This window comes from Neltuma alba, unplaced genomic scaffold (genome assembly GCF_004799145.2).
Source record: "Neltuma alba isolate B1F8T4 unplaced genomic scaffold, ASM479914v2 tig00003588_pilon, whole genome shotgun sequence".
Taxonomy (NCBI): domain Eukaryota; kingdom Viridiplantae; phylum Streptophyta; class Magnoliopsida; order Fabales; family Fabaceae; genus Neltuma; species Neltuma alba.
Genome location: NW_021633343.1, coordinates 1 through 19,641, shown reverse-complemented (window position 1 = coordinate 19,641; position 19,641 = coordinate 1). Strand labels below are relative to the sequence as shown.

The 19,641-nt window shown below is 36.5% G+C and overlaps 4 protein-coding genes and 1 pseudogene across 4 annotated transcripts; 3 read left to right on the top strand and 2 right to left on the bottom strand.

The window, feature by feature from the left end:
• The first annotated feature begins 4,544 nt into the window (after nt 1–4,544).
• LOC114741955 (putative ripening-related protein 1) lies at nt 4,545–5,180 on the top strand (annotated as a pseudogene).
• Nucleotides 5,181–6,004: 824 nt separating this feature from the next.
• On the top strand, nt 6,005–7,996 carry LOC114741961 (uncharacterized). The gene is made up of 3 exons (XM_028930204.1): nt 6,005–6,166; nt 6,483–6,821; nt 7,022–7,996. The coding sequence occupies exons 1-3, from the start codon at nt 6,005–6,007 to the stop codon at nt 7,994–7,996; spliced, it is 1,476 nt and encodes a 491-aa protein (XP_028786037.1).
• Nucleotides 7,997–8,033: 37 nt separating this feature from the next.
• On the top strand, nt 8,034–8,900 carry LOC114741960 (uncharacterized). The gene has a single exon (XM_028930203.1). The coding sequence runs from the start codon at nt 8,034–8,036 to the stop codon at nt 8,898–8,900; it is 867 nt and encodes a 288-aa protein (XP_028786036.1).
• Nucleotides 8,901–9,990: 1,090 nt separating this feature from the next.
• LOC114741959 (uncharacterized) lies at nt 9,991–10,570 on the bottom strand. Its single transcript, XM_028930202.1, has 3 exons — nt 10,484–10,570; nt 10,294–10,397; nt 9,991–10,207 (listed from the first exon to the last, which is right to left on the bottom strand). Exons 1-3 carry the CDS (start codon nt 10,568–10,570, stop codon nt 9,991–9,993), a joined length of 408 nt encoding a protein of 135 aa, XP_028786035.1.
• Nucleotides 10,571–11,273: 703 nt separating this feature from the next.
• LOC114741958 (nucleolar transcription factor 1-B-like) lies at nt 11,274–13,438 on the bottom strand. The gene is made up of 6 exons (XM_028930201.1): nt 13,231–13,438; nt 12,954–13,151; nt 12,590–12,864; nt 12,298–12,501; nt 11,717–12,134; nt 11,274–11,581 (listed from the first exon to the last, which is right to left on the bottom strand). The coding sequence occupies exons 1-6, from the start codon at nt 13,436–13,438 to the stop codon at nt 11,274–11,276; spliced, it is 1,611 nt and encodes a 536-aa protein (XP_028786034.1).
• Nucleotides 13,439–19,641: the final 6,203 nt, after the last annotated feature.

The window sequence follows — 19,641 nt, the reverse complement described above, 5'->3', positions numbered from 1 at the left end:
TTTATATATAAATTCCCAGCTAATATTTCAAATTAGTTGTCCTCAAACTGAGTGTTTGAGTTACGTTATTGACCACTTCAACATACACTCCATCATTGTTGCTCGTGTATATCAATATTATGAGAGAATTACAATCAGGTTTAAAAAAAAAGGATTTACATTAGCAACTGAAAAGAATTTAATGATAAGTTTCAAAATAGAAAATGATAATATGTTTATGTTGGTCACTTGTCATTGGGATTTATTAACAATTATTTTCTTTTCTTAAAACCTCATTGTAATTCTTCCTACTATTATATACTTTTGTATTAATTAGAAATTCAATGTTGCTTGAGGACTTGCGGGGTAGCCCTTTGATGATGTACCACATCAGCTTATGCATGTGTGTGTGTTAATTTTTAATTAAGGAGCCCCATTTGAATGATATTTCTGGCCTACAAGGGTGTTTTTCGTTGCTATAAAGAGGAATCCTTCAAATATATATTTATTCTTCCTTCGATGTTAATTGTAAAACCTTATTTATAATCTATAAACGATGTCTTATAATTAGAACTAGAGGTAGTATTTTGTTCTTATGTTTGATCTTTATGGTTAGGATGTTTCTCAATTAAGTTCTCTGATTATTAGAATTTTTTCAGTTTTGTGCTGTGGTTTAAGCATATCTTAAGTCAATTTCATGAGGATAAACTTGATAGGTTAAATCATCCTCCACAACTTTGGGACTACTTCAAAACACATAGTTTGGCCAGACATTTACTAAATAATATATATCCGACTTCTCAAATGTTAGTCTCAGTGGCTCCATCTTCACGACTATAGGGCCAAGGGCTAACCTGTTTAGGACTGCGGACTTTTTTTTTTTTTTTTTAAATTATTTGATATATTTTTAAATCAGAAAATATATTTATATGATAATGGATATTTTTCTATTAAAGTTCAATATAATAATTTGACACTTTTAATTGCTAGTATTTATGATTTAAATTAAAAAAGTATCTAATTTAAATTTTAGATAATGATTTGATTTATATTTTATGTGTTACTCTTCCAGTCCTTAATATAGAACATAATTATTAAGTTGATTTTGGTCCTAAATATAAGAACTATTTTTCTTATTTATAATTTTTTTTCTAAATTATTACTATGAATATTCCCTCAACCATAATCACGTAAAAGAGAGAGAGATGATATTAAGAAAGATGATTATGGTGTTTTAAGAAAAGCGTATTATATTTCTTATAATTAACTAACTTATCTAACTTTTTTAATCTAATTAAACTAGATAAATATGTTTTATATTAAGGACCCGAGGAATATTATCTCTAGCAATGAAGATCATATCAATGATGTTGCTATTCTTTAGGATTGAAAAAATGAAATTTTGTAAACTGGCCTAAAATTTCGTGCGGCCTCACCCTCCTACGTAAAGACTGAGTTTTGTAAAATGGCTCCCGCGGCCCGTTAAAGGCCGGCCTATTTCCCAGTCCCACTGTTGACGCACCTTTACCAGATCTTTCGTTTCAGACGGAGGGAGGAAGTGACGGAGGGAGTAGCAAAATCCTCTCGGTCACGGCCAACCAAACAAACATCCGTTTTGGCTTTCCCGGTTCCCACAAAGGAATTTCCGAGAGAAAGGTCAAAGCAGATCAAACGGGTAATATCTCTCCCTTCCCCTTTTGGTTAATCCATTTCATGTCGTGCCATAGGCGAGTTTTATTCTAGAACTACGATATTTTTTAAAATGAAAATTCTAGTATGAATTTTAGTCCATCCCATGTTGTTCTGATTTTTCATTGAAGTAAATTCATTTCGAGAATGGGATGGTTTACTATGATTTCTCTTTGTGAATTCTACAGATTCACCTTCGATAGCAATAATATTCTGTTTCCGTAATCCCTGTTGTTGATTGATCTAATTTAATGTTTATGCCATATGTATATAAAAAACATTTAAAACAATGAGAACTGGGGAATAATATGATTATATCAGTATAATAAATACCCTGCACAGTTTTCATTTACGTATTATATTTTCCCATAAGCGTAACCAACAGGGCCTCCTTGTCATGCGATGAATCAAAGAAAATTCAGACCCAAATAAATTTTTAAAAAATGAGATGTTAAATTATGTTCTTGACTTATTTGAGTTGACCCCTAAAGACAGAAATTCCTCTTCAATATGTTGGGTTGAGCCACGTCATCTCATGTGACAGAGTTTTGAACTTTGAAAACCCTCACATCAATTTTAACGAATTTTATACATAACAGATGATAGATTGGATGTATTTTGCTGATAAAATCTTCAAACAGGCACTTTTAAAACTTCTCCTACTAAAATTTATCGAATACCTATATACACCGTTACATTTTAGTTATGTACATATAGCAATGTATTCTACAAGATGTGGAAGATGAAAAATTATGTTTTAAGAGAAATAAAGGGAGGTCAAAAAACTTAATTTAGAGAATTATTATTGAGAAATAATTTAATTTTTTCAAAGGACATGTATATCAACTAATAATGTTTACATGTCATTGTCATTTCTATTTACATATACATCAAGTTGCAAATTTTTAAGATGCCGTTGGAAGATGTCGAAGCCGACAAAATTTGAAGACTTTACAAATCCTGACTCACAAGTTCATAAATTGATATTTACGTGCCTCAATATATTTACAATCTTTGATTTTAAAGTTACTTATTTGTAATAAATATCAGTTATTTTTTCTAACATACTCTTTTTAATTATGCTTACTTGTATTTGGCTCAACAGAGAGAAGGGGGGAAAGGAGAGGGTAGCTATAAAAGGGAGGGGAGGGAGAGGGGAGGGAGGGAAGATATTTTAATGATCTCCTATTTGGATTGATTGGAGGGGAGGGGAGGGAGCAATTTTAATGATATCTTACTTTGTTTTAATAAAAAATTAACTATTTTAACCTCATAAAATTTAAATGAATTTTCTCACTATTTTATTTTATTAAGATATAACTATATATATATTGCAACTCACCAATTTTGACTTGCAAGAAAACAGTCATACACTTATAGGATATCAAGATAAAAAGTCAAAAGTAATAGATTTCAATCAAATAAAAGACCTTGAAATTGAAAGAAAATACTAACGGCCTCTTGGAATTAGAATAAGAGGGAAAAAAAAAGATTCACAAATGCTCACTAATTGTAGAGACAATTATCTCAACAACCTCTTGCTAGATGTTCAAGAAAACTCTCTTATGTAGAAATATTTACGACTGATTAGGGGTTAACAAATCGAAAAGATATATGAGGAATTAAAATATTATCTCTTATCTCCCCTCCAAAAAACGCCACTTTTGGAGGGGAGGCTAGAAGGGAAGATGAGGGGAGAAGAACCCCTCCCTTCTTTAAAAAATATCTTAACCAAACAAAAGAAGAGGAGCAACTCTCCTCCCTTTCTAAAAAATTTTACTAGCCAAATAAGGAGAGGGGAGCAACTTCCCTCCCTTCCCCTTCAAAAACCCCATACCAAACAGTGTTAGATGGAAACATCCTTAATAAATGTAATCAATATGGGATATCTTGGATAATAAATTATAAATTTGAAAGACAAAATAAATTAAAATCTTATATTTATGACCAAATTCACCCCACTAACTTGTATATTAAAGAGCGAAAATATATTAAATTATGCAAATAATGTATCTAATTTGGTTCAAAATCAATAAGGAATTTTAAAATTTATAAATTTGGATAGAAAACACATTTGCTTTTCATTAATACATTACTTCACAACCATCGCAATATCATCTTTCATCAAGCACAAACTTTATAAAATTTTACTCTTTTTTCTTCTGTGTTGTCATCTCTGAACTCGAGTTATAAAGCTAATATTTTGACTACATAAAAAGAGTTTTTTTTAAAGTTTTCTTAAGAAATAAATGGATATTAAATTGGGTGGATTAAAACAATTTTTTTTTTGGCTATTAATTGAATGACGCGCTAAAAGGTTTGGAAATGAGAAAATGGTCCTCCATGGTGGAAGCGTCCAGCACGCTATGGTGACAGTGAATGCAAGACTTTTCTCCTCCCTTTAAACATACCTTACAATATGCTATCTCCCGGTTCTTAATATAAAAATTATATAATAGATTCTTTTTAGTTTTAAATATAAAATATTAACTTATTTTGTCTCCAAAATTCATAATTTTTACCTCATATGATCCCTATTATATTATAACTGTACATGTTAAAAGGTTTCTATTAAATAGGACTTATTCGGTTCTAAATATAAAACCCTTTTTATAGTATAATTTACACTATGAAAGGGGTTTAAATTACACTATGAAAGGGGTCTTATATTTAGAACCAAAGGAGTAGTACTTATTTATTATAAATAACTAATTTAATTAATTTTTATAATATTCACATATCAGTTATATCTAATTTTTATATTAAGAATGGGAGGTATAATATATACATCCGCGCATGCATGCATCCATCAATGCATAGATACATACATAGAGATATATATATACACACAAACACACATGGAACGAAGGAATCACACACACGATTAAGTGGGAACAGTGTGAAGGAGATCGAATGAGAAGATGAAGATGGAACTTGGCATTTCAAGGCTCTCAAGTCTTGTTCCAATCCTGTTCTCCATTGTTGTAATAGGCTGCTGCTTGATTGCTGCTGAAGGTGGTGATGACTGCCAAGAGAGTGGCAAGTTGCCAGGGAAGAACCCCCCACCTGGGAAATGCAACGAAGACGACAACTCAAAGTGCTGTGCAGAAGGCGAGAGCTATTCCATCTTCCAGTGTTCGCCGCCGGTGACTGAGCAGACAAAGGCCATCCTAACCTGAACAGCTTTCAGGAAGGCGGAGACGGCGGAGGGCCATCAAGTGCGACAACATGTATCACTCCGACGCCGAAGCGGTGGTGGCACTTTCAACAGGATGGTTCGGGTCCGACGACATAATAGGTGCCACAAGAGCATCATTATCTCCGGCAACGGAAAGGAGGTGAAGGCGACGGTGGTGGATGAGTGTGACTCCACACAAGGCTGTGATGAAGAGCACGATTTCCAGCGTCCATGCCGTAATAATGTCGTCGATGCTTCCAAAGCAGTTTGGAAGGCTTTGGGTGTGGACGAAAACGGCAAGGACGAGCCTGAAATTGAATGGTCGGAAGCATAGAGGATATAGTCACGAGAAGTGATATGTATTCCTACAATAATCTATCTCTATGCACTGGGGGCTGGTTTCCAGTTATATATTTGGCCACATGCCAATTATATATTTTTAAAATCTTTAACATGCAAAATTGATCCAAATTTTGCAGAAAATAACAGTTCTAAAAACCTATCATTTCATAAAACTTAGCTTTGGATCGTAAGGATCCGAACTAGATGGTTTCAAAACTCAAAACCACTGACTCATTTTCTTCTTCTATGAAGCAAGGATGGAGATTTTCGCACGAGATCTGCAGAGTGAAATTCGTCAGAGTTAACAGTCGCTTTACGTTTCGCCGGTCGATCGTTAAACCCGTTCAATTTGTCCGAACTTGGCGGTCCCCAAAAAAACACATAAAAAGAAACTGTTAAAGAATGGTTGGAGTATACATTTCACCTTATTTGTTAACGATTTTAGAATTAAAAACTAAATATTTTTTAAAGTTAAGAGATAATCCAAACTGAAATTTTTGTGTAAAGTTAAAAGGTATACTTTAGCCAACATAAAACTAGTTAAAAAAAAACCGAGAATTTATTAGGGAAAATGACAGATAAAGAAGCCTGAAATAATAAAATGCCAAAATGGGAAGCTAAGCAAATGTATTACCAGATAGGGAAGTGTTGCCTGATTTGGGATTATGCAAATGTTGCACAATTATGAAACAGCCCCTCATATGCAAACCGAAAAAGTGACCGGTGGAAGTGTGCAAGTTGTGGCGGGAGTTGGAGGAAAAAGTTGGGAGGGACCACGAACGTGGGAGCATGAACGCGCGAAGCAACAACTGAACGATGGAAGCGAGGTTAGTATTCAGTGACTATATTGTTCGCCTCTGTCTTTTGTCCCTCTCCTTTATGCGCCGGTTGATTTTCCTCTTCCCGTTGGATGGCAATGTCGTCGATGTGGGGATGGTTTTGAGGTGGAGAGGGTGGCGAAGCATGGAGACGGCGTGGGTATATAGAAAGTGTGGGGAAGGACAGTGATCAGAGGGTGAATGCATGGGGAAGGAAAAACACTGAGGGAGAGGGGTTTGATGGCGTCACAAGTGGGTTAGAGTGATTAGTGTCAGATAAATGGACAATGTTGGAGGGAGATTCGAATAATGGAGTGGATTGATTCTGAGAAAATGAAGCATTAGTGTGGACAGGAAAGAAATGAGTGTTTTGTTGCAAATTATAAGCATGAATGTGTCAAACCCTAAGTTGGTCGTGTAAGTTGATGATGATGGTATTAAGTCATATAATCATTCGACTTTTGTTATCAGTGCAGGTAATGAAGATAAATGAATTTCGAAGCTGGGTCATCTTGTGGGAAGGAGCTGTTCTGTTGTTTTCATGTGGGGGGGAATTTGTGACAAATGGTGAAGGTGAAGTGAGATATAATGGAGGTGGCGTGAGGTTAAGAAGCATTAAGGATGGGCTGACACTTGATGAATTGAGGCTAATGATATCTGAGTGGATTGGTGGTGATGGAAGAAATTATGACATTAAGTACACAGTGGCCTTTGATGAGAAGACATTGATTGACCTTCATGACAATGCTGAAATGTATAACCTCTTTCAATACAATGGGAACAGCGGTCATGTGTATGTGACCGAAAAAAGACAAGTGGGTCCCCAACCAAGGGACAATGTAGAAATGTAAGTGGAAGTTTGTCCTAACTATTTGTTGTCATTTATGAATTTCTTCTTGTCATTTGTGTTAACGAGTCTTGTCATTATGAATGCAGAACAGAGAGATTCATGGGCATGTCACAGCAAACAGAACTGGATGCGTCTCCCATTAGTTTGTGTTGTGATTATGGCTAGCTCAGTGAAGAAAATGCTCGTGAATGTGACAATGATGAAATAAGTGGGCCCCCTAATGTGGATAAATCTATCGGAGCTGAAGATACGGATGGTAGTGAGATGGTTCATGCGGAATGGAGGGGACTTTTAACAGGAGTGGGCCAACGTTTTCCTAGTGCAGATGTATTTCGGGTGTCTGTATACAAGTTTGCACTTGCAAACAAGTTTGTGGCCAAGTATATGAGGAATAGCAAGGAATTCATGTCGATAAGGTGTAAAGTTGAGGGTTGTCCATGGAAGCTATGTGCAAATCATGTGGGGAAGAGTTGTGATGTGCTACGAGTGACGACATTTATAAACCGGCATGTTCATTCTGCCCAAGATAGCTTGGACGTGATGCATAGTGGAAGAGCTAGTTTGAACTCATCAATAATAATTGATGAGATGAGGGATCATGCAGACAAGCGCACTTCTAAGATAAGGAAGAGGTTGAAACGAGAGTATGGGATTGATCTAACATATAAACAGGCTTATAGAGCAAGAGAGAAGTCACTGGAAGACATATATGGCAGGCCTGAACAATCATACATGCTCATACCATGGGTATGCGAAAGGATAAAGGAAACAGATGAAAAATCAGTGGCTGAATGGACTGCTATTGGGAACCGGTTTGAGCGTGTTTTCATTGCCTATGGGGCATGCATTGAGGGTTTCTTGGGTGGCGCGAGGCATATTATGTATGTTGATGGAACTCACTTAAGCGGACCATACAAGGGGACAATGTTGTCAGCTTCAGCTTATGATGCAGATAACGAGCTGCTGCCATTTGCAATTGCAATTGTGAAGGGAGAAACACTAGATGACTGGACGTTTTTTCTATATGATAAAAAAAATCCTGGGTTCTGTGGAAGTAACGATTGTATCAGATCGACACAATGTTATCATCGGAGGAGTGGCATCAATCTTTGGGGGTCAAAGACATGCCTTTTGTTATAGACACATCAAGGAGAATTTTAGTTCAGAAGTTATGAAAATGAATAAGGGGCAAACAAGGACAAATGGCCGATCAAAGGAGGATGCACTATATTTATTGGATAAAATTGCATACGCAAGGACGGATGAGAAATTTGAGGCAGCAATGGATGACATGAGATCCTTTTCTCCAAGGCTATTTGATTGGCTTATTCATCATGGGGATGTAGATAGGTGGGCTAAAAGTAGGTTCCCATATAAAAGATGGGACAATATTACAAGTAATATAGCAGAATCATTCAATGCATGGATGGTGAATGAGAGAAAGCATACTGTACCCCAATTGATCTATGAGCACCGAGATAAAGTTGCAAGAAAGCTGCATGCCTCCTATGTGGCTATGACCAAATGGAAGAATTGCGTTGGTCCAAATATAGAGAGTAAGGTGCTGGATATGGTGGCTGGGTCTGACCATATGTATGCTGAAAATTATGGTGGGGGAAGAGTGAAGGTGACAACATCACGTGGAGACCATCGGGTTGATCTTGGACTACACCAATGCAGTTGCAGATCTTGGCAAATGACGGGGATCCCTTGTTCCCATGCTTGTGCTGCCATCAAGATTGTGCACGGCAATGTTTATGATTATATTGATAATTGCTATAAAAAGTCATCACAAGAAAAGATCTATGCTCGCAGTATGATTCCTGTGGTAACAACAGACATGCCTCACCCAAATGACTACTATAGAATAGAAAATGTCAGTGAGCAAGTTTTCTTGCTACCTCCCATGACATCCCGACCACCAGGAAGGCCAAAAGTAAACAGGGATGAATCACAGTTCCAGAACAAACGGATATACCACTGTGGAAGATGCCACCAGCCTGGACACACAAGGAGGAATTGCAGAAATCCTAACCCATCATGAAGTTTCGAGTACAGTGGGGATGGGTCATTTTTGGTGTACATAGTTGTATGCTCCGCCCTTGTCAACTTTTTTGGGACTGGGGTTGTAGTTAGGAGCTAGGTGGAGACATTTTTTTGTAAGTAAGCTGATAGAAATTTCAGTGATAACGAAGCATTAAGTGTGGCTAGTATCTTAATGTCCACTTGTTGTTGAATACATGAAAGGAAGTTACTGTTATGGGGATGTTAGCTTTTGTTAATGGCGCATTACTTGTTGTCATTTTTAAATTTGTTCTGGTCATTGGCAGTGATGCTATCAGCATAAGCTGACAGCCGTGTTGAACTGATGTTGTAAAATCAGACCAGGTTATCCTTATCATTATCGCTGTCATATTCGCTTCACATGGTGTCATTTTTAAATTTGTTCTGGTCATTGGCAGTGATGCTATCAGCATAAGCTGACAGCCGTGTTGAACTGATGTTGTAAAATCAGACCAGGTTATCCTTATCATTATCGCTGTCATATTCGCTTCACATGGTGTCATTTTTAAATTTGTTCTGGTCATTGGCAGTGATGCTATCAGCATAAGCTGACAGCCGTGTTGAACTGATGTTGTAAAATCAGACCAGGTTATCCTTATCATTATCGCTGTCATATTCGCTTCACATGGTGTCATTTTTAAATTTGTTCTGGTCATTGGCAGTGATGCTATCAGCATAAGCTGACAGCCGTGTTGAACTGATGTTGTAAAATCAGACCAGGTTATCCTTATCATTATCGCTGTCATATTCGCTTCACTTGGTGTCATTTTCTGTTGGATACCAACAGGATATATTGAAGTAAAATTTAGTGACCTGAACAAAAAATGAAAACCAATAGCACATGTCCAATGGGGTTGTTGTCATCATCTGTTTTGGTGTGGTTAAAACCAGATTCATTCATGTCACTGGGGAATAAATTGGCATCATGGTTCTCAACTATCATACATTTATGGACACCAATCTCTGTTAACCATAACAATACACAGTAAATTTTTGGTCAGCCTACAATGCACATTACATACAGCAATCTAACAGAGGACAAGTGAATTATGACTCTAACATCGAGACACCTAAGACCGACGCCTTTTCTTGGACTTTGTGCTCTTGGTTGGTTGTGGTCGTCGAATAAGGGCCAATGCCTCGTCACGTTTTTCATTCTGTTCATGATTCACCAACCACCATGTCAGGTCACGACGAAAGCCAGCAACTTCTTCCTCTGTGTAGGTAAGGGTCACACCAGGTTCCCATCTTCTCAGCCACATCATGCAGTGCACCCCACAATCCCTCCTGTGGACGCAACAATATCAGCACAGTTAGTTAACACATCTGACATGTGCATTTACCCCACAGAAATCGAATTTGACAAAACTGACAGGTTATTCTGCTGGGGAACTTCTGCAAATATCATGGGAGACATTGGCTTTTTCCCAACCAATCCTGGCTTGACCAAGTCCAGTATAATATTGAGCCTCATCCTCTGCAACAACATTCAGGACCAACATAGAAAGTTTAATGATTTTCCAAGTTCAAAAACTAGGGTAAAGATAATGAGTTTTTTCTTACACAGTCATCCACAGCCATTTCCACTGGGTCTTTGATGACAACCTTCTTCTTCTGCTTTCTGTCCTTGGTTCCGAAATGGTTCCTCATGGAGTCTATTACGTGGAAATCCAATGTGCTAGGCTGAATGGCAACGCAAAACCAGTGTTGGCCAACAAGAGCAGGACCAATTATGAAATCACATTCAGCTAAGTTGTAGCCAAGGAACTCAGGAAGAAAGAGCTTCTTATATTTTTGGGCTTTCCAGGTTGGATCATGTGCCATCATGTTCTGCATGACATGAAATTGTTAATCCATTAACAGAGAACAAGTCATTTCCAATTCAATTGCTGTCATTGGTATTTGCATTTGGAATTATGCAACCTCACCATGAAATCAACATCGAAAATGTGCCTCTTCCCTGGCCCCAACTCTGCCTTCATGTCCTCCATCACTGCCTTGCACACCAAATTAAGCACCTACAGAACACAAGTGAAAACGTCATTCTGGTACAATAATCTCACCAAACATTATCAAACATAATCATGGGTGCAGGGACAGAGCATTCTAAAATACCCTGTTATTTACTCTGTTCACTCCACCCAGGGAAAACAGCTGTTGTCGGTCTATATCTTCATCAAACATTTTGATGACAGTCCTGCAAACATTGTCAGATGTCAGTGACAGAAAGTATGGTGTTGGGGACATCAATACTTGTCATTCCCATGTATTTTATTGTCATTTTCAATTCTATTGCTGTCATTGTCAGGGCACACTGTGTCATTTAAAAACAAAACGCTAGCTAGGGATATACTTACATATTCCCCTCTTCCTCTCCCTTGGGTCTACGGGATATTAAAGTGAAAAAGATGTCCCTTTCCTCCTTTGGCCTCTTCGTCCTCGGAGCTGCCTTGAATTCTATCCACGGAGATTTAATTGTGGAACTCTTTGCCCTTGTTGACCTCCTAAGGTCAATCGATTTTTCAGGCCCTCCTTCCTCCCCACTGTCACTGCTCACCCATTCGCGATCCAACAGCAAAGGAACATTGGTAGGGGTCATTGTCAGTACATGTGTAGCTTCCTCACCCTCATCATCTGAATCCCGAACCTCCTTATCATCATCTTCGGCCTCCTCAACCACATAATCATGACTGACTTCCATGTCATCATGGTCATCTTCCTCCTCATCAACCACATGACCTCCTTCCCTGTCATCATGGTCATCTTCCTCCTCATCCTCATCGTCGTCGTCATCACCTCCATGACCATCACGGTCACCCTCTTCTTCCACCTCCTCAACCATGTAATCATCACTGACTTCCCTGTCATGAAGGTCATGTTGTTCTTCATCCTCATCCTCATCCTCATCCTTCTCATCATCTCCTTTGCTGGTTTCATCCTCATCAAGTTCCTCATCTGCACTTCCCGCTGCAACCTCTCTTGCAATCTCCTCCACCACTCGGTCAACATCATCAGCTTCTTCAGCATCGTTACCAGCTGCATCACCAACTGTTTCAACCCCTTCTTTAGCAGTGGCATTCTCATTCCCCATCCCCTTAACTTTGGCGTTCAATCCAATCTGCAGTTTGAGTAGCTCATCATCAAGAGCCTTCATTAACGTCCTCTGGCTTTCTTCAAGCTTCTTCACAAAACGAGCCCTCAACTCCTTCAATGCCTGCATACACAGTAAATGAAGATATCAAAAAAATTGTTCACTGTTATCAAATGCCAGTATCTCACTGGTCATTTCTAAATAAAGTCTTGTCATCTCAAGTATCAACCTTGCTAATAGACTGACTTAAACTCAGGTCACGTATATTTTCTAAGTTCCCACATACCGGATCTAAAGACTGCAAAATTGGACTGTCCTCATGTCCTGCTGAGTATACCTCGCTGCCACTGCTTCCATGCAATATTCCCATGCTGCTACCTCTCTCTTTCTCCACCCTCTCCTTTATCTTCTCCTCGGTCCAATATTCAATGGCGCTTGTTGAACCCCGGTCAACAGACAATCCCAGCGGGAAACGCTCAACAAAATACAGCTGCAAAACCAAATAAAGATAGGTCACACTTCTGCAACAATAACAAAAGACAAAAATATAGTGAACCATAAGAAAAATATTGACTTACCAGCAGCAAATAAAGACACCCTCCAACATTGCAGGTTCCTTTCTTCTTCTTCTTTGTCATCTTCACAAAGTCTCCCATTTCCTTCCACAGGTTCTTGATTATGTACGTTGACCAATCATATTTCCCAAACCCATCCATCGTGTGACGCATCACTTTCAACAAACGTATATGTACAGTTGTGCTTGACCCAGGACATAGAAAAGCTCCAACTGTATAAAGCATAAATAGGAACTCAAAATTGTCGCTTTCTTCCCAGATAATATCCTCTTCAGTATCTGGGTAAATGGAACCTTCCAATAAGTGTCCTTCAACCTCTTGTATTCCGGGTCATCCTCACTAACATCAGATTTCACTTCCTCCCCACTGTCAGGTACACCTAGAAACTCATGCGCATCTTTTGCCTCAATTGCCTGCCCTTGCCCTCTAATGGTCAAAAAATGCGTTGGTGGGTCATAGCATCTCAACAATGACACAAGTAGATCACGTGGAAGTTGCTTCACATTCACATTAAGCAAGTTCCCAAATCCCATCCTCTGAACTTTCTGCCTCAACCGCTGTTCTTCTTCACATATTCAGCCAATGATAGAAATCGGGCAATGAGCACCGGGTGTACAAGGGAACATCATACTTCTTCTTCTCACCTTTCTGTGGCTTCGTTTTCCTTGCCCTCTCATTATACCTATCTTTCTCTTCTTCACTCAGGGCCCTCCATGCCTTCCCCACTTCAATTTTTTCTTCTCTTGCGTTTTTACACTTCTCACCTCGTTTTGCCATATACTCCCTTTTGAACAACACAAGCCCACTGTGGACTCCTTTGCTTGTGGACCCTTCCCCTTCTTCCAACACCATCTCGTATAGTTCTACAAAGTCATCAAGGTACCATCATTAAATCATAATTTTAATACATATACTACACATCTAGTTCTTTCCAGATTCGTTATGGTCATTTCCAATTAATTCATTGTCATTTACAATATGGCCATTACAGAGTGACAGTAAGGATGCTGCTATGAATATGGTCGTTTCCAGTTAATTTATTGTCATTACCAATATGCCCATTACAAACTAACAGTTAGGTCAGTACTATGAATATGGTCATTTCCAATTAATTCATTGTCATTTACAATATGGCCATTACAGAGTAACAGTAAGGATGTTGCTATGAATATGGTCGTTTCCAGTTAATTTATTGTCATTACCAATATGCCCATTACAGACTAACAGTTAGGTCAGTACTATGAATATGGTCATTTCCAATTAATTCATTGTCATTTACAATATCGCCATTACAGAGTGACAGTAAGGATGCTGCTATGAATATGGTCGTTTCCAGTTAATTTATTGTTATTACCAATATGCCCATTACAGACTAACAGTTAGGTCATTACTATAAATATGGTCATTTCCACTTAATTCATTGTCATTACTTGTAATATCCTAAAAAAAAAAAAAACAAAGTCCAACTTTCCACCGATATTTCGGTGGAAAGTTGGAGGGGGTGTGGAAAATTGAGGGGGGCGGTGGAAATTGGGGGTTGGGTTTGAACAACAAGCCCCTACCCCAATAATTGTGTGGGGGTGTTAAATACCCCCCACAATCCATTCTCCCCCCCCCCACGGCAGGCGCAAGAAGGAGCAAGAGAGAGAGAGAGAGAAAGGAAGTGTGTGTGAGCGAGAGAAACATACCGGTGAAGCAGAGGGCAAGCTTTGAAGATATTTTAGGTACATGAAATTATCTCTTTTCATCAAACTTTCTTCATAAATATTTCATATATATTTTATGCTTCATAATAGTAGTATTACCCTAGTGATTAGAGAAAATTTTGAGACTTATATATGATATAAGTATTGAGTTTTGATAAAAGATGACTATAGAAATTTAGAAGTAAATGAGTTGTTAATTTTAATCGGTTTAGATTTCTCTATTTGTTGGTTTTTAGTATTTAAATTAATTTTTCTAGTTGAAAAATCTGTTATATATGATTTATACCATATTTTTACCGATTAAATTTAAGTTAAATAATTTATTTGGATTGTTTGATATATTATTGAGATTTTAATCGATTTAGTTTTATTTATTGGGTGACTGGGGTTTTAAAATAATTATTGTAACTAAAAAGTTTATTATTTATGGAAATATATGTATGGTAGTTATACCATTAAAGTTTTGATTATATTATTTAGTTATAAATATTTGAAGTATTATTGAATTTTTGATAGTGTGATTTTGAGGTTTAAACTTAAATGAAGATTTTTAGAATTTAGAACATAATAATTTTATATTTGGAAATTGTTGAAAATCCTTTTTATTAAGATAAATAATTTGGAGGTGGTAAATAAATAATTTGGGGTTGTTAGAAATTTAAATAATATAGAAGTTTAATTAATTAATTAATTATTTTATATTAATATGTTGTTATATTAATTGTATAGATTAATTATTGGTTGAGCAAAGGATTGACCTTGTGGTAATCCTTAGTATTGCTTTGGCGAGAGGTAACCACTTTCCACTTGTTATATGTGCTAATATGTTGTTTGTGAGTATTTTGCTATTTTGGTATAATGATTTGTTATTTGAAACTCGAGTAGATAAATTATATCTTTTGAGCTATGAAAATTGTCTTGTGGGATTTTTGGAATTGTGATTGAGAAGTTTGGAAAAGATATATGATTTATATCTTATGGATTATACTGGGAAAATATTGAGACATTCTTGTTATATTGTGAATGGTTGGTTGTTATTTGGATTTTGGATTGAGCGCTATCCTACCACGTGGTAAGGCCGCCATTGGTGCACATTGTGGGCTTCTTCCTTCATCCCTAGAGTAAGGGATAGACCTTTGTGGCTTTTTATTCGTCCCCCAAAGTGTGGGATAGGCCTATAGGTCGGTTTGATCCCTTATAGTGAGGGATAGACTTATGTGGCTTGTGTGTTGGCCCCATAGTGAGGGTTTGGATGATTGAAATTATATTTCTATGGATATATCTATAGTTCTCGGGAATTAATAACTGTCCCATTTGACACCTCACGGGCACATGTTAGTATGTATGATGAGTTGGAAAGTTGGTTACTGAGGCGTTTGTCTCACCCCGTGGTTTAACATTTTCAGGCGGTAGTTCAGGTGGTGGCCCATCAGGGAAGGCTCCGGAGGCATAGTGCACTGTTATAGCTTGTATAGCCTCCCTGCTTTTGTTTTATGTGTTGACTTGTTATATATTGCCACATAGGGCCCATATACTCTAGTGCTGTAAAATAATACTTTTAATTACTACTATCTAGTATGATAGGGCCGTGAGGAAGCCCGAGACGTTTTAGACTCTACGTGTAACGCTCCTTTGAAAGTGTTGACTTTTGACTAATGAGCTCTATAGTTTATATTAAACTGATTTATCAGTTCGTATGGTTGAAAATATAAGTTTGGTTTGGGCTAATGGTGGAATGATATTTCTGGACTTTGGAAGTCCAAGGCCCAAGGTAACGATCGATGTTACTCTTATTATAAGTTTATTTCTTTTAACCATGATAGCGATTTTAAAATTTTAAGGTTTCTTCTTTTCTATCATGGTTAATCGTTCGAATAAATTGAAAATTTTGATCTAAATGGGTTTTAAAGGAACGGTTGTCAAATTACCAACATGGCCATTACAGTCTGACAGTAAGGTCATTACTATGAATATGGTCATTTCAAGTTCCTTCATAGTCATTTACCAGTTTGGTATTGTCATTTCTAGTTTATTCATATAATCTTTCCACTCATTCAGACAGTAAGGTCATTACTATGAATATGGTCATTTTAGGTTCGATCATAGTCATTTACCAGTATGTTATTGTCATTTCCAGTTGTTCATATAATTTTTCCAGTCAATCAGACAATTTTCCTACTGATTTCAAAAACCATTTTTCCAATTCTCAACTACGTTATTAAAAACAGAATAGCTTGCCACAGAGACTCAGCATAAACCCTTAATCGCCATTTCTATCATTCACAAACTTCATCGCGTCATATCTAAATATTACCCAATCATTGCTTCCCAGACTCACCCAGAAACGTCGACCACAGCACGAAACTTAAATGCCTGAACTTACCTCACTAAAATGCTGTTGATGCTTGTTAACTGCAATGGTGAATCACCATGTGCCAAACTTCGTCTTTCCACACAATCAGTCAGACGCGACCACGTTCGCCCTTCGAACAGCATGCCCTTCGACTTCCAACTCCTCTGCTCTCTTACGCACACACTATTTCGAGGTCCTCAACTGTCCAGCTTGCCAGTGTTTTTAGGGCAACAATGGGGATGGTGGAAGCGAGAAACTGGGAAGCACGACGGGCAGTGCACGAGTGTTCGCGCCCGCCTTCTCTCTCCCCGCTTTCAAACGCTGACTGACAGGGGCTGTTTCGTAATTGTGTAACATTTGCATAATCCTAAATCAGGCAACACTTCCCTATCTGGTAATACATTTGCTTAGCTTCCCATTTTGGCATTTTATTATTTCAGGCTTCTTTATCTGTCATTTTCCCAATTTATTAACTTGGGGAAAAAAGGGGGTCACATGTATCGTTGATGGGCCAGAATGCTTTCACCAATGTTCTAGGCTCAACAAATTCATGAGCGGATATTTTTAGGCTACTAAATTACTCGAGGAGCCCAGATGAATGTTAAGTAATAAAGTAAATCTTCGAGTTTGGCCGAAAGAACTGTTAAGAGTTTAAAATGTGAAATAAAATCATTTTCCTTAAATTCCTGTTTGTACCATTATTTTGGACACTCATGTATCAATCATAAAATCTTGAAGTAGAAAGTGATTTTCACATATTTATAAAAAAACTAAAATCCTTATGTAAATGAGAAAGGTTAAATAATTGATAACTAATTTCCAAATAACATAAGTTGATGAAATGTCTATACCAAAAGGAAAAAAGTTGGCAATAAGCGGAAAAAGGCTTGTCATGATGGTTGCTCGCTCCAGTGGCTCCCCTCCCAGGCCACCCTCGGGGGGGGGGGGGGCGTGGGAGTTTAGAGTATACTCAAGTAGCTGCAAAAAAGGTTATGTTTCCCTTGACATTTTAAAAAATAAAATAAAAGACTTAAGAGAATTAATTTAAAAAAAATGGTCCTGACAACGCGCCAGCCGTGATTGACTGAACATTGATTAAGCTTTTCTGAAAATTTGGGGTGAAAATATTTTGAAAATTAATGTTCATAGATAATTTAATAATTACTAATATAGTCAAGAAATATGGAATTTTGTGAGGTCGGTCAATTTTCAATTTGATAATTATATTTTATGCTAAAATCAAAAACAGTTTCAGCTAAGAACCTGAATAAAGTGAAACATGAGAAACCTTATACCATACTTTTTAGAAAAAGTAATTAAATTTCAAAATTATTATCACGATCATCAATGTAAGACCCAGTTATATAATTAGATGCTGCATTACTGTCTAAAATATTTATGTATACCATTAGATTATATATCAATTTATAAAAGTAACAAATTAGTTTGAAGAAAAACAATAAATATAAATACATAAAATAATTCATTAACTTTCTTGATCTCCTCAAATAAGTTAATTATATTTTATATTAAGCATCAAATGTAATATGTGAATACAAGAAGTGTGAGAGAAATACAAGAGATTACCATGCTATTAACAAATTTTTTGCCATTATTTTTTTGTCAGATTTTTGTGGGCATTATTTGAATGGCGACCTAAAAGGTTTGGAAGTGAGAAACATCAAAATGGTCTTCGTTGTCCAGTTACCATAATTCATTTTGTCCCAAAATTTTGACTGAGTATATACACCCACGAAATAGTATACCATATGTTTGATATTATAAATTAAAAGGGAAAATAAAAAAATAATTTTATTTGATAAAATTTAATGTTTATTAATTGTGACTGAAATGATAATAAATTTAGAGCCAAATAAGTTCTTAGAAAATGAAATATTAAATTATCTTCTAGGCTCATTTGATTTGACTCCTTGTGACGCAAATTCTTCCCTTCAATGAATGAGTGCAGGATATGGCATTTAGCATATGAGGCTTCCTTTTAGAGGCAGTGGTTCATATGATAAAAGGTCTCCCAGTAGATAAAATTGAATAAAGAACATATTAGTGAAATTAGTAGTACAAAAAAAGTATGTCATAGATGCAAAATAATAATAATAATAATAATAATAATAATAATAATAATAATAAAGCAGCATCATTTTTCAGTCGTATATAATTATATTAACTTTATTTAAAAATTGTTGGGACATAAAAATCTTTCTTTTCGAAATTAAATACTGATATAATTACTCTTAAGTAAATTTTTGCTCTGTATAATTACTTTTAAGTCAATGTTCCTTTTATAGAGTTGTTTTAAGAAAATGCAAACCTAAGTTGAGTTGATATAAGTTAATTTGCATGCACTATAATATAAAGTGCCCTACTTTTGTCGGGCAAACAAAATAATTAATTGTTACGTTTAGTCAAAATATTGGAACATTAGAAGGAAATAGTTTAAATAAAAAAAAAGGCATCAACAGGCCGCATAATGAACCATTAAGCAGGGCATGCAAAGATAATAAAAATCAATGCATAATGGTTATTCTGATAGCCTAAAAGGCAATATATTGAAGTAAAAAATTCGTTACAATTACACTTAAAAGAAAATAATGGACTAATAAATTGAGCAAAAATGTAGTGGGGTGGCGTATTAGCACCCAATGATGTCCGTGGAAGATCATAATTATATCATTTTTCAGTTTTTCAAATTGTACATATATATGGGGCATCTCATAAAAGTAATAAAAATGTAAATGACTTCGGAAAAAAAATAAATTTGCAGTGTAGTCTTTTTTGTTGTCACAAAATCTAGTAAAACAAAAAACAACAAACAAAACAGTCTTATCCCACTAGGTGGGGTCGGCTACATGAGTCCAAAATCTAGTTAAAGCGAAAAATTCATAAAACCCGTCGCGAATATATCACAAAATTCACCATAAAAAATCTTGTAAATTATTTGCTAGGGAAAAATCAATTGTAAAACAAGTCATGGCATA